This window comes from Triticum urartu, chromosome 3A (assembly GCF_056163025.1).
Source record: "Triticum urartu cultivar PI428250 chromosome 3A, HENAU_Tu73, whole genome shotgun sequence".
Classification (NCBI taxonomy): domain Eukaryota; kingdom Viridiplantae; phylum Streptophyta; class Magnoliopsida; order Poales; family Poaceae; genus Triticum; species Triticum urartu.
Window position 1 is genome coordinate 509,035,626 of NC_141875.1, and position 23,475 is coordinate 509,059,100.

The following is a 23,475-nucleotide window of genomic DNA, read 5'->3' on the forward strand; positions in this document are numbered from 1 at the left end:
AGGCGCGGCGGCGAGGAACATGGCCGCGTGAGCGACGGCGGGAGGGAATAGGCAAGGTGGCACCAATGGGATCGTCAATACATGGAAACGTCGTCCGAGGGCTGTGGCGGCCCCATCGCGGCAATTGGGGGTGCATCAAGGCGAGACGGCTTGGGGCCGAAGGGATTTGCGACAACAGCGATGCAGGCGGGCGGCGTGGAAGGGGAGGAAGTTTCCCTCTCACCAAGTCGCACGAGGGAATAAAGGGAGCGACAAAGGAGGAGGGGGGTTGTTAGATTTGATGGCTACAAGCTGAAATATGGAGGCGTTCGCAAAAAAAAAATTATGGCCGGACCTGATCGAGACGATTTTTTGTCATGGTCCCGTGTATCGATGGTTATTTTGCGCGACGGGCTGATTTACACCGTCGGCTAGAGTTCTTCTTCTTCTTCTTCTTCTTCTTCTTATTTTGTGTGTGTGCTGCTAGTGTTGCTCTTAGAGATGCCCTTAGGAGCTCCCTGTCAGCAGAGTGTTCGGTTGATTCTAAGGAAAAGCAGTGTTCGGCTCGCTGTGTGGTAATGGTAGGGGCAAAAATGCTACAATCAGGTTATTCCTGATTTGCGGGATGTGGTAAACCTTAAAATCACATTTAGGAGATGTGTAAATAATAGGTTGCTTCTCCTTTGATTTGACCTGTTAAGCATTGTTCAATCTGTTGTCGTGTGTGATGATGATGATGCTTTAATTTGAAAACTAGAGTCAAATAGTAAATACTCAGTTAGATCTATGTATGCCATGATTAATTTTAGGGGCATTAGCCCAGTTCATGTTTTTGATATATGGAAAATCCATGTACCTCCCAACATCCATATATTTTTGTGGCTGCTGCCACATAATAAGTTGTTGGTTAGAGAGAATCTTATAAAAAGGCAACACTTAGATGATCTATCTTGCTTGTTCTGCTCAGAATGTGAAAATATCAACCACTTGTTTTTTGAGTGTATTGTAGCTAGGGAGATCTGAAGAAATATACATTCCATCATAGGATGCACCCCCCTACCTGCCTTTGATAAGGTGGCAGACATGTGGGGAAAAGTTAAAAACCCGCAAGCCGAAAATCTAACTATATCAGCTACTCTCTGGGCTATCTGGAGATGCAAGAATGATTTACGTTTTAATAACACAAACTAGATGGGTGTGCAGGTGGTTCTGAGAAGGATTGCAGGCTTCTGCAACCTGTGGAAGATCCTGTGCAAAGGAAGTGCAAGAGAGCGCGTGGAGGGGATCATTGTGGCTATATGGGAGGCTGCAAGAAGAACACCGCTGCTGCTTTGGCCAGAGCCAGGCTGAAGAGGAATGAACTTTGGCTGCAATACTCTCTCCAAAAGATGGGAGGGTGGATGGGCATGGAGAAGAGCGTGGTCATTGATGGTTAAATTTAGCCTCATGTTTCCTTCCTATAGCAAGGTCTGCAAGTAGTTAGTCTCATTTCAACATAGTTCTTTTAGCCTTGGCCCTGTTTTTTAGATGTTTGTGTTTTGTGGTTTCTGAAAACCATGTCGGAGGGATGCCTCAATCTCCTCCCGCGGTTTGTAATAAATGTTGTACTCTGTAAGTTTTATTTTTTGATGAAAATGGAACTGGGGCTGGAGCCATTTTCTTCAAAAAAAAATGCTACACCTACGTAGCAGGTTACGTAAAGCTGTCCACTCACCTATTTTGTCAGATGAGTCAAGGTCTTATCTTATTCCAATCAAATCAGACCACATGAGCTTGTACGTAAGATTCGTAAGAGATTTTACGTAGATGTAGCAAAGCTCTAGCAGGGGTAGGAGACAGCCATGACGCATGTTTTACGCACAACAAATCTAGAAAAGACCATCGCGTGTTGACACGAGGGACGAATTTTGTATCCGATTTCGGACCAATACGCACTGATTTGAATGCCCACAACGTGGCACCCTGTTCGTCGCGATTGATCGAAATAGGCCTGAATAAAATACATTCGCAAAGACGTGCATTAACCCAAAATAAAATCAGTGCATTACCTTTAATCCATTGATGTTCTCTTTCCAAGATCACGGAGGCACCTGGAGCTGGAGGTCATCATCACTTCATCAGCTAGCCTGCCATGTCGCGCCACGGCTCCGTGCGGACGACGGCCGCCGTCTTCTCGCTCATCTCCATCTGCGTCGCCCATGTCGTGCTCTATGCTCGCGCTCAAGCTAACACTCGCGGTAAGCTGCCCGCAATCACACACATTTCTCCCCGGAGTTCGATTCTGGACGAACTAGTAGTAAACCTTGCCCACTCGTGCGGTGCCACCGTCGATCTGCTTGGCTCCAGGTTTCATCAGCATCGACTGCGGCAGCCCTCCGAGCGCCGGCTACGTCGACGTCGTCACCTGGCTGCCGTACGTCCCCGACGCGCAGTTCGTGGACGCGGGCGTCAGCCACAACATCTCCGCCGAGCACGCCGGCATGATCGACCTGAAGCTCCCGAGGCTCTACAACGACCTCCGGAGCTTCCCCACCGGCGCCCGGAACTGCTACACCGTGCGCTCCCTGACGCCGGGCACCAAGTACCTGGTCCGCGCCACCTTCCTGCACGGGAACTACGACGGGCTGGGCCCCGGCGGCCTCGCCGTGTTCGACCTCCACCTCGGCGTCAACTTCTGGCAGACGGTGAACGTCTCCAGCGTCTCCGACACCTTCCAGGCGGAGATCATCGCCGTCGTGCCCGACGACTACGTCCAGGTCTGCCTCGTCGGCAAGAAGGGGCTCGGCACGCCCTTCATCTCTGGCCTCGAGCTGCGCCCGCTCCCGGACACGCTATACCCCGTCGTGGCGAATGCCTCCCTCTCCATGGCCGTCCACGGCCGGTACAACCTCGGCTCCGACGACGAGAAGCTGATCGTGAGGTACCCGTCGGACCCCCACGACCGCGTCTGGAAGGTGCTAGCGAACCTGCGGTCATGGAACCCGGCCAACACGACGGGCACGGTGCGCTACGTCGCCGGGGACCAGTTCGAGGTGCCGTCGGCGGTGATGCAGACGGCCGCCACCGTGGACGACGGCTTCAGCCTGCGGTTCTACTGGGGCGCGTACGAGTCCAACAAGGAGCTGGACTACTTCGCCGTGCTTCACATGGCCGAGCTCCGGCGGCTCAACGGCAGCGAGACGAGGATCTGCGAGGTCTACCTCAACAACGGCCTGTGGTACAGCAAGCCCTTCTCCCCGGAGTTCCGTTACTCCAGCTCAATGTTCGGGATGGTGGCAGGGAGTACGGAGTACAGCTTCAGGATCGAACCGACCGCCAACTCGACGCTGCCGCCATTGCTCAATGCGCTGGAGATCTATGTCATGGTGCCTACTGCAGAGCGTGCAACTCATGGAGGAGATGGTATGGTCTCTGACCTCATACATGCAAATTGGTGTCTCTGAACTGAATTTCGTCATGCACAGTGATGGTTACTGAAAGGAAGCTGACATATTCACAAAAAAAAAGGAAGCTGACATTTTGTTGTTTCTATTAATTGATTTGGGGGATCTAGTGAGTGCCATTATGGCCATCAAGGCCAAGTATGAGATCAAGAGGAACTGGATGGGTGATCCGTGTGGCCCCAAGATATATTTGTGGGACGGTGTAGGTTGCAACTATGCAATCTCTAGCGCACCAAGAATCACCTCACTGTGAGTTCCTGCACCTGCAAGATGCAAATTCAGTCCTAAATGCTTTTTGAACCGAACCAGGAGAAGAATTCACCCCTAAATACTGCGTAATACTCCCTCCGTTCCAAATTACTTGTCGCAGGTATGGATGTATCTAGATGTATTTTAGTTCTAGATACATCCATTTCTACAACGAGTAATTTGAAACGGAGTGAGTAGTACTGTGTAACATAGTGAGATAACTGAAAAATGTTTAACCTTTGGGGATGCCTTTTCTTGCAGAAACTTGTCCTCCAATGGGTTGGCTGGAGAAATCACCACTCTTTTAAGCAATCTCACTGCTCTTCAGAACCTGTAAATATGCATCATCTATTTTACTACTCTAGTTCCCCGTCAGTATTTTTGTGCTGCACATTCAGTGGTAATAGTTGGAAGATTTGTTGATTTTTCAGGGATTTATCTCACAACAGTTTGACAGGGAACATTCCTGAATTTCTTGCACAACTACCGTCGCTTGCTGTCCTGTAAGATCAATGACCATGAGATTTGTACTACTTTGATGAAACATTGTCACTGTTACACTCGCCCAACATTAATCCCGTCCCCTGTTTCCCCTCAGAGATTTGACCGGCAACAAGTTCAATGGATCAGTTCCAGAAAGTCTTCTAAAAAGGTCGCAAGAAGGTGCACTTTCATTAAGGTAGTATTATCTTCCTATATATATAGTTCAGAAGAAAAAATATATATAATCACGGACCTGCTCATTGTCACCATTTACAATCCTATTGTGCAAAGCAAACAAAGGATCAAAAATCTGAACATTTTTAATAGGGTTTTAACAATAGTGTCTGAATATCAGAAAAAAAACAGTGGAACATTCCTGTACCCAACATATCCTGTAACACTATTCAGTATTCACTATGATTTGTGATCCTTATTTTTGGTGATGTTAGAATTGAAGCGAACATAAGCAGCATCAACAATGACCAGCCACAAAGAAAAAAACCTACCAAGATTTCTGCCGTAAATCTCGCTGTGGCTGCCGTTGTACTTTCTGTACTGGTGGTTGTGGTGGTAACTCTTACACTCTGCCTTCGCAGAAGAAGAACTGAAAATGGTGATTTCTGTTGACTAGAAACCAAGTACTAGTTGTCTAATTATTGTTCAGGAAAAATATAGTGTGTCGTGTTCTTGGTTGCTAATAAAGCAGTGCCTATGCAGATCTTTCTGTCAGACCGCTGAATGGAAGTAAATCAAAAGAAGACAATGGAGACGCTGTCTCATTGCAATTCGATACTCGCCAGTTCAGTTACAAAGAGCTAAAGACTATCACAAATAGCTTCGAGAAGTCCATTGGCAAAGGTGGGTTCGGAGTAGTCTATCTTGGCTACTTGGAAGATGGAACCCCGGTTGCAGTCAAAACGCGCTCAGAATCGTCATCTCAAGGGGTTAATGAGTTCTTGGCAGAGGTTAGGTTTCTTCCTGCTCCTTTCCCCTCATTCCTATGCCTGTTTTTTCTCTTCCATCGTGTGCGCAGAATTAATCAAATCAATTTTACCCAAATACTTTAATAACAAGAATTTCTCAGTTTCGTCAAACCATATACGGATGTGCTGCAAAATAAAATGCACTTGGTCACTGACTGACAGAACTACTCTGAATTGCATTTCAGGCTCTGCATCTGATAAGAGTTCATCACAGGAACTTGGTGAATCTGGTTGGCCACTGCAAGGATGGGCAGCACTCAGCTCTTGTGTACGAGTACATGTCTGAAGGAACTTTACAAGAGAAGCTAAGAGGTAGTAGGAAGAAATCAATTACTAGCTTGTACTCTTATCCCTGAAATCCCTGCTGATTACTTGTATCTTTCAGAAAAATCCCCCAACTCTGTACCTTTAACATGGCGCCAAAGATTAAGGATCTCGCTCGACTCTGCCCAAGGTTTCCAAGCTACTACCAGACATAATTTATTTCAGCACACCTGCTTCTCTTTTCTGTCAGAAACCAACTTGACTGAATGTTCTTTTTCTGATGTGCAGGCCTTGAGTACCTGCACAAGGCGTGCACGCCGCCGCTGATCCACAGGGACGTGAAGGCGGCCAACATACTCCTGAACGGGAGCAACCTGGAGGCCAAGATCGCCGACTTCGGCCTGTCCAAGGCCTTCAACAACGACCTCCAGTCCCATGTCTCCACGCGAGTAGTGGGAACCCCCGGATATCTCGACCCCGAGTACGTTCTTCTCCACTAACCAAAACCACAGAGAAGCAAACTGAAGTGGTAGTAAAAAGTGCTCTCTGAGACTCTCACAACACGTACTCTGCAGGTACTACACTTCGTTCCAGCTCAGCGAGAAGAGCGACGTGTACAGCTTCGGGATCGTGCTGCTGGAGGTGGTCACGGGCCAGCCCCCGATCCTCCCGGAGAGCGTGCACATCGTGCAGTGGGCGCGGCAGAGGCTCGCCAAGGGCGACATCGAGAGCGTCGTGGACGACAACATGCAGGGGCGGTACGACCTCAACTCCGTCTGGAAGGTCGCCGACCTGGCCCTGAGGTGCACGGAGCAGGCGGCCAGCCAGAGGCCCGCCATGGCCGACGTCGTCGTCCAGCTCAAGGAGAGCTTGGAGCTGGAAGAAGGCTGCGAGAGGGTGCACGGTTCGTACGCCGGAAGTGGCGACGGGTATGGGGAAAACAGTGACACTGCAAGCCAGAGTACGCAGAGTGGGAGGGTGCTAGATCTGGTGAGTGGCCCCGCAGCTAGATAAGATTTCTGGGAATGTCATTGTGATGTATCCGAGTTTCTGTTTAGCTGTGAGAGCTTCAACCTCGTAACATGTCCCCACAATAAGAAAAACGGTATCAATTCCCTCTTCCCCTTTGAGCTCCCCCTTCTTTGATCGTGTGTCACTTCCTCGAAATAGGCTTTTGATCGTGTGTCACTTCCTCAAAACAGGCTTTCGTCTCACTTTATAGATAAAGCAAAGTTTCATACAACAGTCAAGCAAATCCCAAGTTACAAACCAACGGTTGGGGCCACAACACAACAATGTCCAAGAAAACATAAAAAAATAATATGAAAAAGGCAACCTAGTGGCAGTCGTGAAGCGACACTACGATGCTGAGAGCCGACGGGCTGTAGCCAGAAGCGCATCCATCATGTGGCCGAGGCGGGTACGGTCACACTGCCTCGAGAGCGGGTGCCAGTGCTGCATAAAAACAAGGAATTTGAAGGAGTCATATGCCTTTGCCGAGAAGACCTTCTCAATCACCATCTTATTACGAGTCGTCCAAAGTGTCCACGTCATCGCCGCAAAAACTAGCCAGAAAAGGCGGCGATGTTGCGGCAGATGGATAGCCCTACGTTGAAGGAAATCCACAAGGTCCAGGGCCTCTCATTCGGGTCCCAGCGCCTCGTAAACGAACGTCCAAATCACCCTTGCAGCAGTACAAGCGAAGAGGATATGTGTCTCCGTCTCCGGTACCGCGCAAAGGGGGCACAGGCCGTTCCCGGGGCCGTGTCGCTTAAGAACCTCTATCCCCGAGGGGAGGCGATTTCATAGTAGCTGCTAAACATCTTAATCTTCAGGGGGGCGGGGGCTTTCCACATTGGAGCTAACCAAGGTGTGGCTGGTGCCTGGCACAGAGCATGGTATGCCGAGCTCACCGAGAACTCCGTCGTCGGGGTGATCCTTCACGACACAGTGTCCGGATATTCCGAAAGCGTCTGTGGTAGAGCCTCCCGCAAGCTAGACCAATCGTGTGTTGCTGTCGTGCCTTTTTCAACACTAATGAGTTTGTGTCGAATAGTATGTACAAAGTCAGGTTAGATTGGACTTATGTTGTAGAGTGGCAGAATACATGTAATGTTGGAGTCGAACAGTTTATACCCTTGGCCTCTTATATAATGAGAGGTACCCCATGTTGTAACCGACGATGACTAGATAGAGACATGCACGTGGGAGGAGCCGGCGGCATGTGCCAGCACCTAGTACATTCGGTGTTGTCGTATCTCGAGGAGGATTGCCCGTAGTCAACTAGCCATTGCCCCGGGAATAGGCGAGTTCTTCGAACCTCGTTACGAAATCTCGGTGTCGTCATTGTGCTGTGATTGCTTGTTCCTCGATGAATCAGTTGTACGTCAGATTATTCTAACAAGTGGTATCAGAGTCTTGGTACTACTCCCTCCGTCCGAGTTTATTAGGCCTCTCAGCCACAACAACACGTCTCGATTTATTAGGCCCTTCTAATTAATTTTCTTGGAATCAAAGCCATTCAGTTGCGGGGGACCGAGGGAAATTAACTAGCCCATTGCATGTAGCGACCTAAGCGCAGGGGCGATTCTACTGGGGGGCTTTAACAGGCTCAAGCCCCCCCTCCAGCACTGTAAAATTTATTTCTACTACTAATTTTAAGGCCTAGCCCAGCTACTTGCAGGCCCAATCCAACACATATTTACATGACCCAAGCAGCCCAGCCCGCCCTTCATTTTTTTCTAGATTCGCCACTGCCTAAGCGGACGCATGGGCTTCTCCTGGTCTTCAGATTGGCCATGCTAGCGGCCATGCATCAGCATGCGCTTGAACTCTGGGCTACTGGATGGATTACCTAGAGTGCACATTAAATTACGTGGCTCCCGAAATGCACACCACAATTAAACACCAGAAATTTCCACCTTAATCAAGGCCAGTTACTCCTTCCAGTTTTTTTTACTCTGCATATTAGGTTTGTCTGAAATCAATCTCATCCAACTTTGACCAAGTTTATATAAAAAATTATAGACATTCACATAACAACACTAATATCATTAAATTCATCTTGGGTTATATTTTCATATTATATTTATTAGATATTATAGATACTAATAATTTCTAATATAAATTTGGTCAAACTTAGCAAAGTTTGACTTTCGGCAAATCCAATGTGCAGAGTAAAAAGGACCGGAGGAAGTACTACGTTCCTTGGTCTTGCCAATCCTGTCTCCGGGCCCAATAAACCCGGACGGAGGGAGTAGTAAATAAATCTCGATGGACTCATAGGTGGTTGGTCATGATTCGTGGGTGATCAATGTGTTAGCGGCCCATGGTGATCAATGTGTCACTGATATAATTTTTGCTCCCGCCGCAATCGGTCTTCATAGTTAAATTGACGATCAAAGTTGAAACACGTGGATAAAGGAAGCACTACATTGTGGAACGAAAGGAGTATAAGTTTGTGTTGTCCTTTGATTGGGCCTGATTGGTGGGCTACGATGCTTGTGTGGCGGGCCCAAGCAAGTGACCGACACACCCACTTCTCACGCACCGCAAATGCAATGATGCGACGTTGAATGCAGCGGACAATACATCAAACACAAACAATTGTTGCACTGACACAGCATATAACGGTCCTATTTCGCAGAAAATGCAGCGAAGCGTTGCGGGGCTACATGGCGTCGAACTACACACGAGAAGGAAACGTGCATTATACCGACCCAACATATGACGCGCAAACGTCCAAATCACCGCAAAAGCAGCGGCGTGACGTTGCATATGGCGGCGAACAATATCGACCGGGTGCATGACACGCACAAGCGCCGCGGTAGACCCAGCATCACCGAACTACCAAAGGATCAAAGAGACACAAATAAACCGGGCAAGACGGCACCTCGCACACCCGTCAATGCATGCAAGCAGATGAAAGGATACCAGGAGGCGCAGCAACCCCGACAACATCCACCATCCGGGCACACGCAAACAAGGCCGCCAGACAGGTCCCTCACAACCCCACGCGTTTGTTGGCCAATCTGGAACGAAGAAATGCGAGAGTTTTTCGAAACAAGTCATCTTTACCAACCCACATGATTTTCTCGATCAACGTTGAGGCGAAGATTTGGATCATTGTTGGGGCTAAATATTTTTGGGAGAGTGATCCCCTTGTGTATTGACATTTGTGGTCATGAAACTCTCGAACCTTGTCATTCTTTTTTTTAATTAATGAGATGAGACAAACTTTACTCCCGTTTCTAAAAAAAGATTTCATGTCATGGGTATTCTAGTTAAGATTCAAAATGTTTTATACTCTGTCCCAAAATATGGTAGACAAATTTAAGACACACTTTTTATGGCGGTGGTAATACTCCCTCCGGTCATTTTTACTTTGAGTATTAGATTTGTCTCAAGTCAAACTATGCAAAGTTCGACCAATTTTATATTAAAAAATATTAACATCTACAAAACCAAATATATATCCTAACTGTGTGTTAGTGCAGCTGCGCTATTTGGTTGCAGCGAGCGCACCCATTCAAGCCGTTCGATCCCAGTATTCTTAATGTGATTGCATTGCCATTAGTCCCATACGTTTCAAAAGACGAGATCTGACAAAAGAGAAAAAGCATCTGGTCGGCTGGTCCCTTCGCGTCTTCACGTTCCCCTTCATCACGTTATTCAGCAAGATCCCACGTGCATGTATTTATTTGAAGCTTAAAAAATTTCTAAAATCCGTAACTTTTGACTCGAGCGTCGAATTTCAAATCCGTGTTCACCATTGTGTTTGCCATGATAAGTTCTTCAAAACTAGATCCCATATAGGTGCGTTTCGACAAACTTTTTAAAACCAACTTTGGATGCTGCGGAGGCAACTTTAGTGTTATAAGAAAGCAACTTCTTATTAATATGCGTAGTTTGATCACCTATCAACAAAAAACCCTTTGAAGTTGACTACCATGACTACCAAGTTAACTAGCTTCACCCTTTAAGTTTTCTACCATAACTAGCAAGTAATCTATCATAACTAGCTTCGCCTCTAAGTTCATAGTATTGTAGGTAACTTAGTTTTCAAGGTAGGCTAATAGTATCCTTGTTGGGAAACGTAGTAATTTCAAAAAAATTCCTACGCACACGCAAGATCATGGTGATGCATAGCAACGAGAGGGGAAGAGTGTTGTCCACGTACCCTCGTAGACCGTAAGCGGAAGCGTTATGACAACACGGTTGATGTAGTCATACGTCTTCACGATCGACCGATTCTAGTACCGAAAGTACGACACCTCCGCGGTCTGCACACGTTCGGCTCGGTGACGTCCCACGAACTCACGATCCAGCAGAGTGCCGAGCGAGAGTTTCGTCAGCATGATGGCGTAATGATGGTGATGATGATGCTACCAGAACAGAGCTTCGCTTAAGCACCTACGATATGACCGAGGTGGATTATGATGAAGGGGGGCATCACACACGGCTGGAAACAATCAACTTGTGTGTTCTAGGGTGCCCCTGCCCCCGTATATAAAGGAGCAAGGGGGAGGCCAGCCGGCCTTTGGGACGTGATGACCCACAAGTATAGGGGATCTATCGTAGTCCTTTCGATAAGTAAGAGTGTCGAACCCAACGAGGAGCAGAAGGAACTGATAAGCGGTTTTCAGCAAGGTATTCTCTGCAAGTACCGAAATAAGTGGTGACAGATAGTTTTGTGATAAGATAGATTGTAACGAGCAACAAGTAACAAAAGTAAATAAAATGCAGCAAGGTGGCCCAATCCTTTTGTAGCAAAGTACAAGCCAGAACAAACTCTTATAATAGGAAAAGCTCCCCCGAGGACAAATGGGAATATCGTCAAGCTAGTTTTCATCACGTTCATATGATTCGCATTCGATACTTTGATAATTTGATATGTGGGTGGACCGGTGCTTGGGTGTTGTTCTTACTTGAACAATCATCCCACTTATGATTAACCTCTATTGCAAGCATCCGCAACTACAACAAAAGTATTAAGGTAAACCTAACCATAACATGAGACATATGGATCCAAATCAGGCCCTTACGAAGCAACGCATAAACTAGGGTTTAAGCTTCTGTCACTCTAGCAACCCATCATCTACTTATTACTTCCCAATGCCTTCCTCTAGGCCCAAATAATGGTGAAGTGTTATGTAGTCGACGTTCACATAACACCACTAGAGGCTAGACAACATACATCTTATCAAAATATCAAACGAATACCAAATTCACATGACTACTCATAGCAAAACTTCTCCCTTGTCCTCAAGGACGAACGTAATTACTCACAAAGCATATTCATGTTCATAATCAGAGGGGTAATAATATGCATATAGGATCTGAACATATGATCTTCCACCAAATAAACCAACTAGCATCAACTACGAAGAGTAATCAACACTACTAGCAACCTACTAGCACCAATCCCGGACTTTGAGACAAGAATTGGATACAAGAGATGAACTAGGGTTTGGAGATGAGATGGTGCTGGTGAAGATGTTGATGGAGATTGCCCTCTCCCGATGAGAGGAGCGTTGGTGATGACGATGGTGATGATTTCCCCCTCTGGGAGGGAAGTATCCCCGGCAGTACAGCTCTGCCGGAGCTCTAAATTGGATCCGCCAAGGTTCCGCCTCGTGGCGGCGGAGTCTCGTCCCGAAAAGTTTCTTCCTATTTTTTTTCTCATCGAAATACCTCATATAGAAGAAGATGGGCGTCGGAGAGCCACCAGGGGGCCCACGAGGTAGGGGGCGCGCCCTAGGGGGGGGGCGCCCCCACCCTCGTGAGAAGGGTGTGCCCCCCTGGCCTTCATCTTTGGCGAGGATTTTTCTTTATTTCTTCTAAGATGTCCCATGAAGTTTCAGGACTTTTGGAGTTGCGCAGAATAGGTCTCTAATATTTGCTCCTTTTCCAGCCCAGAATTCCAGCTGCCGGCATTCTCCCTCCTTATGTAAACCTTATAAAATAAGAGAGAATAGCCATAAGTATTGTGACATAAAGTGAAATAACAGTCCATAATGCAATAAATATCGATATAAAAGCATGATGCAAAATGGATGTATCAACTCCCCCAAGTTTAGACCTCGCTTGTCCTCAAGCGAAAAACCGATAACAATAAATATGTCCTTATGTTTAGAGGTAGAGGCGTCGATAAAAAATAAAATACGGACATGAAGACATCATGATTATTCTCATAACAACAACATATATAGATTTTGTCATATGATTACTTATGTTCAAGTGATGATCTATTCACAATGCAAAAGTATAAATCATAAACTTTATTGGGCTCCAACAAACTATAATCTCAGTCATTGAAGCAATTGCAATTTATCATAACATCGGAAAGAGTCTATGTCAGAGCTAAAAAGCAAGTCCACACAATCAACTATCATTTAGTCCTTCATAATTGCTAACACTCACGCAATACTTGTGTTTATGAAGTTTTAATCGGACACAGAGAAAGATAGGGGCTTATAGTTTTGCCCCACAACCTTTTACCTCAAGGGTAATGTCAACAATAATGGTTCATGCTCCCCTGCATCCAATTAGATATATATATATATATATATATATATATATATATCATGTTCTTTCCAACATGCTGAGCTTGCCAAAGGATAAAATGAAAAAGAAAAGGTGAAGATCACCGTGACTCTTGCATAAGGTAGAAGATAATAATAAAAGATAGGCCCTTCGCAGAGGGAAGCAGAGGTTGCCATGCGCTTTTATGGTTGGATGCATAAAATCTCAATGTGAAAGAATGTCACTTTATATTGCCACTTGTGATATGAACCTTTATTATGCAGTCCGTCGCTTTTATTACTTCCACATCACAAGATCGTATAAAGTTTATTTCTCCCACACCAATCAATCATACATATTTAGAGCAATTTTTATTGCTTTGCACCGATGACAACTTACTTGAAGGATCTTACTCAATCCATAGGTAGATATGGTGGACTCTCATGGCAAAACTGGTTTAGGGATTTTGGAAGCACAAGTAGTATTTCTACTTGGTGCTGAGAATTTGGCTAGCATGAGGGGGAAATACAAGCTCAACAAGTTAGAGGATCCATGACAACATACTTTATCTCAGATATAAGAAGGACATAACTCATTACGTTGTCTTCCTTATCCAACATCAACTCTTTAGCATGTCATATTTTAATGAGTGCTCACAATCATAAAAGATGTCAATGATAATATATCTATATGTGAAAACCTCTCTTTCCTTATTACTTCCTATTAATTGCAACAATGACCAAAGCTATGTCTGCCAACTCCCAACAACTTTTAATCATCATACTCTTTCTATGTGAAGTCATTACTCTCAATAAGATCAATATGAACTCTTTGTTTCTTTTTATTCTTTTTCTCTTTTCTTTTATTCACCCAAGATCATGGCAAAATAATCAAGCCCTTGACTCAACACTAATCTTTATTATATATATAGCTCACGGACTAGATTACATAGAGAGATCATAAAGCAAAACTCAAAACTAGATCATGACATAAACTTTATTCTACTAGATCAAGATACTACTAATAGGATCGAACTAAGAAAAACGGTAAAGATAGGAGTTGTGGTGGTGATACGATACCGGGGCACCTCCCCCAAGCTTGGCTGTTGCCAAGGGGAGTGCACATACCCATGTTATTATATCTCCTTGGTTGGTGAAGAAGGTGGTGGTGACGGATAATCGCACGTCGAGCGTAAGAGGTCCTCCAGCTTGCGAATAATGCCCTTGAGTGCGGCAATATGCTCCTTCAACAAAATATTTTCTTGTGTGAGATACTTGTTTTGTATACGAGCTAACTCAATCATCTTGAAAGCTTCGATCTCAGTTGGGGTAAGAAGGTTATGATCAAGTTGAAGGATGTCTTTTGCTGTCGGAGCTTGATCCTCCATGGCCTTCTTGATCCTTTCATCCTTGTTGACCCTCGTGGGTTCTTCCCTCTTCAAATCTATCTTCATTAGCCAAGCATCGTTGTCACCATTGTATGAGGAGGGAGACGACATGATGCCTAGCCTGGAAAACCCTGACAGAAAACAGCTCGAAACAAGAACAGAGGAGGTTTGCGTGATACGGGAGTCAAAACCTTCGGGAGGTTATATAATGAATTTTTACCGAACAAAATACGTATCGTGCAAGAAAACAGAGTCCGGAAGGCAGACGAGGTGCTCACGAGGTAGGGGGCGCGCCCAGGGGGGTAGGGCGCGCCCACCACCCTCGTGGGGCCCTCGTGTCCTTCCCGGACTGCTACTTATTTTTCTATTTTTTCTAAATATTCCAAAACGGAGAAATATTGCCTTAAAGATTGTTTTGGAGTCGGTTTACTTACCGTACCACATACCTATTCCTTTTCGGAGTCTGAAACGTTCCGGAAAGTGTCCCTTATGTATTCCTCCGGGGTTACGGTTTCAATAATATTGGTTTCAACATTTATGGGATTACCTGAGATATAATGTTTGATTCTTTGACCGTTTACCACCTTCGGATTTGTGCCTTCGAAGCTGTTGATTTTTATGGCACCGGAACGATAGACCTCTTCGATAACGTAGGGGCCTTCCCATTTAGAGAGAAGTTTTCCTGCAAAAAATCTTAAACGAGAGTTGTATAGCAATACATAATCACCTACATTAAACTCACGCTTTTGTATCCTTTTGTCATGCCATCTTTTAACTTTTTCTTTAAACAACTTGGCATTTTCATAAGCTTGGGTTCTCCATTCATCAAGTGAGCTAATATCAAATAACCTCTTCTTACCGGCAAGTTTAAAATCATAGTTGAGCTCTTTAATAGCCCAATATACCTTGTGTTCTAGTTCGAGAGGTAAGTGACATGCTTTTCCATAAACCATTTTATACAGAGACATACCCATAGGATTTTTGTATGCAGTTCTATAAGCCCATAATGCATCATCAAGTTTCTTAGACCAATTCTTTCTAGACCTATTAACAGTCTTTTGCAAAATTAATTTGAGCTCTCTATTGCTCAATTCTACTTGACCACTAGACTGAGGGTGATAAGGAGATGCAATTCTATGATTAACATCATATTTATCAAGCATTTTACGGAAGGCACCATGAATAAAGTGTGAACCACCATCAGTCATTAAATATCTAGGGACTCCAAACCTCGGGAAAATAACTTCTTTAAGTATTTTAATAGAAGTGTTATGATCAGCACTACTAGTTGGAATAGCTTCTACCCACTTAGTAATGTAATCAACAGCAACTAAAATATGTGTGTATCCATTAGAGGCAGGAAAAGGTCCCATATAATCAAAGCCCTAAACATCAAATGGTTCAATAACAAGTGAATAATTCATAGGCATTTCTTGACGTCTACTAATATTACCAATTCTTTGACATTCATCACAAGACAAGACAAACTTACGGGCATCCTTAAAGAGAGCAGGCCAATAAAAACCAGATTGCAATACCTTATGTGCAGTTCTATCTCCAGCGTGGTGTCCTCCATAAGACTCGGAGTGACACTTGCATAGGATCTGTTCCTGTTCATGCTCAGGTACACAACGTCTAATAACACCATCTAATCCTTCTTTATAAAGATGTGGGTCATCCCAAAAGTAACGTCTTAAATCATAGAAAAACTTTTTCTTTTGTTGGTATGTGAAGCTAGGTGGTATAAATTTAGCAACAATATAATTAGCATAATCAGCATACCATGGAGTACTACGAGAAGTACTTATAACATTTAATTGTTCATCAGGAAAGTCATCATTAATAGGTAGTGGGTCATCAAGAATATTTTCTAACCTAGACAAGTTGTCTGCAACAGGGTTCTCAGCTCCCTTTCTATCAACAATATTCAAATCAAATTCTTGTAGCAAGAGAACCCATCTAATAAGTCTAGGTTTAGCATCTTTCTTTTCCATAAGATATTTAATAGCAGCATGATCAGTGTGAATAGTTACTTTAGAATCAACAATATAAGATCTGAACTTATCACAAGCAAATACTACTGCTAAAAGTTCTTTTTCAGTAGTAGCATAATTTCTTTGAGCATTGTCTAGGGTCTTACTAGCATAATGAATAACATTTAATTTCTTATCAACTCTTTGCCCTAGAACAGCACCTACAGCATAATCACTAGCATCACACATAATTTCAAAGGGTAAATTCCAATCAAGTGGCTGAACAACAGGTGCAGAGACTAATTCTTTCTTAAGTATTTCAAATGCTTCTACACAATCATCATCAAAGACAAATGGTATATCTTTTTGCAATAAATTAGTCAGAGACCGGGAGATTTTTGAGAAGTCCTTAATGAACCTCCTGTAAAATCCGGCATGACCAAGGAAACTTCTTATACCTTTGATGTCCTTGGGACATGGCATCTTTTCAATAGCATCAACCTTGGCTTTATCAACTTCAATACCTCTTTCAGAAACTTTATGCCCCAAGACAATACCTTCATTAACCATAAAGTGGCACTTTTTCCAATTCAAGACAAGATTAGTTTTTTCACATCTCTGCAAAACTCGATCAAGATTGCTCAAGCAATCATCAAAAGAGGAACCATAGACGGAAAAGTCGTCCATGAAAACCTCACAAATCTTTTCATAAAAGTCAGAGAATATAGCCATCATGAATCTTTGAAAGGTACCAGGTGCATTACATAAACCAAAAGGCACACGTCTATAAGAAAAAGTATCAAAAGGGCATGTAAAAGTAGTCTTTGATTGATCTCTAGCCAACACAGGTATTTGAGAGAAACCAGAATAACCATCTAGAAAGCAATAGTGTGTATGTTTGCATAATCTTTCTAGCATTTGATCAATAAAAAGTAAGGGGTAATGATCTTCTTAGTAGCTTTATTTAATTTGCGGAAATCAATTACCATCCTATAACCTGTGATAATTCTTTGTGGAATCAATTCATCTTTATCATTAGGAACAACAGTAATACCTCCCTTCTTAGGGACACAATGGACAGGACTTACCCACTCACTATCAGCAATGGGATAGATTATACCTGCCTCCAGAAGCTTGAGTATTTCTTTTCTTACCACTTCTTTCATTTTAGGATTCAGACGTCGTTGAGGATCACGAACTGGTTTGGCATCTGCTTTCAAATTTATTTTATGTTGACATAGAGTGGGACTAATGCCCTTAAGATCATCAAGAGTATATCCAATAGCAGCATGATGCTTCATCAGAGTTTTCAATAATCTTTCTTCTTCATGCTCTGAAAGGTTAGCACTAATAATAACAGGATATATCTTCTTTTCATCAAGATAAGCATATTTAAGATTATCAAGCAAAGGTTTAAGCTCAAACACGGGATCACCCTTAGGTGGAGGAGGATCCCCTAGGATTTCAACAGGCAAATTGTGTTTTAGCATAGGTTCTTGTTTAAAGAATACTTCATCTATTTCCCTTCTTTCATTCATGAACATATCATTTTCATGGTCTAGCAAATAGTGTTCTAAAGGATCACTAGGAGGTACGGCAATAGAAGAAAGACCAATAATTTCATCCTTACTAGGTAATTCTTCCTCATGATGTTGTTTACTAAATTTAGAGAAATTAAACTCATGAACCATATCATCCAAGTCAACAGTAACAACATTCTTTGTGCAATCTATGGTACCATTGACAGTATTTAAGAAGGGTCTACCAAATATAATGGGACAAAAGCTATCTTGTGGGGAACCAAGAACAAGAAAATCAGCAGGATATTTAGTTTTCCCACACAAGACTTCAACATCTCTAACAATTCCCATCGCTGAAATAGTATCTCTATTAGCAAGTTTAATTGTGACATCAATATCTTCTAACTCAGTAGGTGCAATTTCATTCATAATTTCTTCATATAAGTCAATAGGTATTACACTAGCACTAGCACCCATATCACATAAGCCATGATAACAATGATCTCCTATTTTAATAGAAATAACAGGCACGCCTACCACAGGTCTATGTTTATCTTTATCACAAGGTTTAGCAATTCTAACAGTTTCACCTTCGAACTGAATAACATGCCCATCAATATTATCAGACAAGAGATCTTTAACAATAGCAATATTAGGTTCTACTTTAACTTGCTCAGGAGGTGTATAAGTTCTAATATTGCTTTTACAAACAATAGTTGAAGCTTTAGCATGATCCTTTATTCTAACAGGGAAAGGTGGTTTCTCAACATAAGAAGTGGGAACAATAGGATCATTATAAGTGACATTCTTTTCTTCAACTTTAATAGGTGCAGCTACTTTTACTTCTATGGGGGGATGATATTTAAACCACTTCTCCTTAGGGAGATCAACATAAGTAGCAAAAGATTCACAGAAAGAAGCTACTATCTCAGAGTCAAGCCCATATTTAGTGCTAAACTTACGGAAAATATCGGTATCCATAAAAGATTTAACACAATCAAACTTAGGTGTCATACCTGACTCCTTACCTTCGTCGAGGTCCCAATATTCAGAGTTGCATTTAATTCTATCCAATAAATTCCATCTGAATTCAATAGTCTTCATCATAAAAGAGCCAGCATAAGAAGTATCAAGCATGGTGCGATTGTTTTCAGAAAGCCGAGCATAAAAACTTTGCATAATTATTTCTCTCGGGAGCTCATGATTGGGGCATGAATATAACATTGATTTAAGCCTCCCCAAGCTTGAGCGATGCTTTCTCCTTCGCGAGGCCAGAAATTATATATATAATTGCGATCACGATGAACAAGATGCATAGGGTAATACTTTTTATGAAATTCCAGCTTCAATCTTTTATAGTCCCATGATCTCATATCATCACATAGCCTATACCATATCAATGCATCTCCCTTCAAAGATAAAGGGAAGACCTTCTTCTTAGCAACATCATCGGGTATACCTGCAAGCTTAAATAATCCACAAACTTCATCCACATATATTAAGTGCTCATCAGGATGCTTTGTTCCATCTCCTGTAAAAGGGTTAGCTAGCAGTTTTTCCACCATACCCGAAGGAAATTCAAAAGGAGTTTCATTTTCAATAGGTTCAGTAGGTTGAGGAGCAACTCTTTGCTCTACTGGACGGGGTGAAGATACCCCGAACAAGCCTCTCAGAGAATTACTTTCCATAGTACCAAGTGACAGTAAATTTCAGCACACTATATAAATTTTTCCTTACCAAATTCCACCTACCAAAGGCGCTACACTCCCCGGCAACGGCGTTAGAAAAGAGTCTTGATGACCCACAAGTATAGGGGATCTAGCGTAGTCCTTTCGATAAGTAAGAGTGTCGAACCCAACGAGGAGCAGAAGGAAATGATAAGAGGTTTTCAGCAAGGTATTTTCTGCAAGTACTGAAATAAGTGGTGACAGATAGTTTTGTGATAAGATAGATTGTAACGAGCAACAAGTAACAAAAGTAAATAAAGTGCAGCAAGGTGGCCCAATCCTTTTGTAGCAAAGGACAAGCCGGGACAAACTCTTATAATAGGAAAAGCGCTCCCGAGGACAAATGGGAATATCGTCAAGCTAGTTTTCATCACGTTCATATGATTCGCGTTCGATACTTTGATAATTTGATATGTGGGTGGACCGGTGCTTGGGTGATGTTCTTACTTGAACAAGCATCCCACTTATGATTAACCTCTATTGCAAGGATCCGCAACTACAAAAAAAGTATTAAGGTAAACCTAACCATAGCATGAGACATATGGATCCAAATCAGCCCCTTACGAAGCAACGCATAAACTAGGGTTTAAGCTTCTGTCACTCTAGCAACCCATCATCTACTTATTACTTCCCAATGCCTTCCTCTAGGACCAAATAATGGTGAAGTTTTATGTAGTCGACGTTCACATAACACCACTAGAGGCTAGACAACATACATCTTATCAAAATATCAAATGAATACCAAATTCACATGACTACTCATAGCAAAACTTCTCCCTTGTCCTCAGGAACGAACGTAATTACTCACAAAGCATATTCATGTTCATAATCAGAGGGGTAATAATATGCATATAAGATATGAACATATGATCTTCCACCAAATAAACCAACTAGCATCAACTACGAAGAGTAATCAACACTACTAGCAACCTACCAGCACCAATCCCGGACTTTGAGACAAGTATTGGATACAAGAGATGAACTAGGGTTTGGAGATGAGATGGTGCTGGTGAAGAGGTTGATGGAGATTGCCCTCTCTAGATGAGAGGAGCGTTGGTGATGACGATGGTGATGATTCCCCGCTCCGGAAGGGAAGTATCCCCGGCAGAACAGCTCTGCCGAAGCTCTAGATTGGATCCGCCAAGGTTCCGCCTCGTGGCGGCGGAGTCTCGTCCCGAAAAGTTTCTTCCTATTTTTTTTCTCATCGAAAGACCTCATATAGGAGAAGATGGATGTCGGAGAGCCACCAGGGGGCCCACGAGGTAGGGGGCGCGCCCTGGGGGGGGGGGGCGCCCCCCACCCTCGTGAGAAGGGTGTGGGCCCCTGGCCTTCATCTTTGGCGAGGATTTTTATTTATTTCTTCTAAGATGTCCCGTGAAGTTTCAGGACTTTTGGAGTTGCGCAGAATAGGTCTCTAATATTTGCTCCTTTTCCAGCCCAGAATTCCAGCTGCCGGCATTCTCCGTCCTTATGTAAACCTTGTAAAATAAGAGAGAATAGCCATAAGTATTGTGACATAAAGTGAAATAACAGTCCATAATGCAATAAATATCGATATAAAAGCATGATGCAAAATGGACATATCAGGGCGCGCCAGGAGAGGAGGAGTCCTCCTCCTAATAGGAGTAGGACTCCCCTTTCCTACTCCTACTAGGAGGGGGAAAGGAAGGAGGAGAAGGGAGAAGGAAAGGGGGGGCGCCGCCCCCCTTCCCTAGTCTAATTCGGACTAGAGGGGAAGGTGGGCACGGCCTGCCCTGGCCGGCCCTCTCTCTCTCTGCTAAGGCCCATGTGGCCCATTAGTTCTCCGGGGGGGGGGGGGGGGGGGTTCGGTAACCCTCCGGTACTCCGGTTTTCTCCGAAATCACCCGGAACACTTCCGGTGTCCGAATATAGCCGTCCAATATATTAATCTTTATGTCTCGACCATTTCGAGACTCCTCGTCATGTCCGTGTTCACATCCGGGACTGCTAACTACCTTAGGTACATCAAAACCCATAAACTCATAATACCGATTGTCACCGATCGTTAAGCGTGCGGACCCTACGGGTTCGAGAACAATGTAGACATGACCGAGACACGTCTTCGGTCAATAACCAATAGCGGAACTTGGATGTTCATATTGGCTCCCACATATTCTACAAAGATTGAGGGAGCCCTAGATTAGGGGGTCTCCGGACAGCCGGACTATCTCTATTGGCCGGAATGTTAGACTATGAAGATACAAGATTGAAGACTTTGTCTCGTGTCCGGATGAGACTCTACTTGGCGTGGAAGGCAAGCTAGGAAATATGGATATGGATATCTCCTCCTTTGTAACCGACCTTGTGTAACCCTAACCCTCTCCGGTGTCTATATAAACCGAAGGGTTTTAGTCCGTAGGACAACAATCACAACATACAATCATACCATAGGCTAGCTTCTAGGGTTTAGCCTCTCTGATCTCGTGGTAGATCTACTCTTGTACTACCCATATCATCAATATTAATCAAGCAGGACGTAGGGTTTTACCTCCATCAAGAGGGCCCGAACCTGGGTAAAACATCATGTCCCCTGCCTCCTGTTACCATCCGGCCTAGACGCACAGTTCGGGACCCGCTACCCGAGACCGCCGGTTTTGACACCGACATTGGTTCTTTCATTGAGAGTTCCTCTGTGTCATCGCCGTTAGGCTTGGTGGCTCCTACTATCATCGATAGCAATGCGGTCCAGGGTGAGACTTTTCTCCCCGGACAGATCTTCGTATTCGGCAGCTTTGCACTGCGGGCTAATTCGCTGGCCATCTGGAGCAGATTGAAAGCTACGCCCCTGGCCATCAGGTCAGATTTGGAAGTTTGAACTACACGGCCGACATCCGCGGAGACTTGATCTTCGACGGATTCGAGCCACAGCCGGGCGCGCCGCACTGTCACAATGGGTAGGACCTAACTCTGCCGCCGAATAGTACCCCAGAGGCCGTGCCCGCATCAGCTTCGACCCTTAGCTTGGAGCCAACTGCACCAATCGAGGACGTACGGGTGGTTAGACACCGCCTTAGGGGCTGCAGTGTCAACGGCGATCGAGCCGAACACCAGCCTAACCCTCTGCGCAGCCCGTGACTCCAAGGTGTCGGACTCTTTTCCGGACTCCGAACCATCCGCGCCCCTGCCAATCGAATCCGATTGGGCGCCGATCATGGAATTCACCGCCGTGGATATCTTTCAGCACTCGCCCTTCGGCGACTTTCTGAATTCACTAAGGTCTCTCTCTTTGTCAGGAGAGCCCTGGCCGGACTATGGCCAACAGGATTGGGATGCGGACGACGAAGAAATTCGACGCCCACCCACCACCCACTTCGTAGCCACTGTCGATGATTTAACCGACATGCTCGACTTCGACTCCGAAGACATCGACGATATGGATGACAATGTAGGAGATGAACATGAACCAGCGCCTATAGGGCACTGGAAAGCCACCTCGTCATATGACATATCCATGGTGGATACACCCAACGAAGGCAACGGCGACGAGATAGCGGAGGATGACCCCTCCAAGAAGCAACCCAAGCGCCGACGTCAGCGACGCCGCTCTAAGTCCCGCCAAAGCAAAAGTGGTGATACCGGCACAGGAGATAATAACACTACGGATAGTGCCGAAGACAACAACAATCCCCTCTAGAAAGATTTAGAGCAGGAGGATGAAGGAGCCAGCTCTCCTGAGAGAGCGGCAGACGGAGAGGAGGAGGATGACAGTTACATGCCCCCCTCCGAAGACGAGGCAAGCCTCGGGGACGGTGAATTCGCCGTACCAGAGGATCCCGTCGAACAAGAGCGCTTCAAGCGCCCGCTTATAGCCACGGCAAATAGCCTGAAGAAAAAGCAGCAGCAGCTTCAAGCTGATCAAGATCTGTTAGCTGACAGATGGACCGAAGTCCTCGCGGCCGAGGAACATAAACTCGAGCGCCCC

The 23,475-nt window shown here is 44.6% G+C and overlaps 1 protein-coding gene across 1 annotated transcript; it reads left to right on the top strand.

Annotated features, from left to right (window-relative positions):
* Positions 1 to 2,081: 2,081 nt before the first annotated feature.
* Positions 2,082 to 6,487, top strand: LOC125548603 (Leucine-rich repeat protein kinase family protein). Its single transcript, XM_048712168.2, has 12 exons — positions 2,082 to 2,216; positions 2,326 to 3,381; positions 3,533 to 3,671; positions 3,933 to 4,004; positions 4,103 to 4,174; positions 4,270 to 4,350; positions 4,604 to 4,767; positions 4,872 to 5,119; positions 5,323 to 5,449; positions 5,523 to 5,591; positions 5,690 to 5,882; positions 5,977 to 6,487. Exons 1-12 carry the CDS (start codon positions 2,111 to 2,113, stop codon positions 6,413 to 6,415), a joined length of 2,766 nt encoding a protein of 921 aa, XP_048568125.2. The 5' UTR covers positions 2,082 to 2,110; the 3' UTR covers positions 6,416 to 6,487.
* Positions 6,488 to 23,475: the final 16,988 nt, after the last annotated feature.

Excerpts from the sequence above, each read along its gene's own strand:
- LOC125548603 (XM_048712168.2), top strand. The coding sequence starts at position 2,111 with ATGTCGCGCCACGGCTCCGTGCGGACGACGGCCGCCGTCTTCTCGCTC. Across the intron at positions 2,217-2,325 it reads CGCTCAAGCTAACACTCGCG|GTTTCATCAGCATCGACTGC; the intron begins GTAAGCTGCCCG and ends GCTTGGCTCCAG. Across the intron at positions 4,351-4,603 it reads GAAGGTGCACTTTCATTAAG|AATTGAAGCGAACATAAGCA; the intron begins GTAGTATTATCT and ends TGGTGATGTTAG.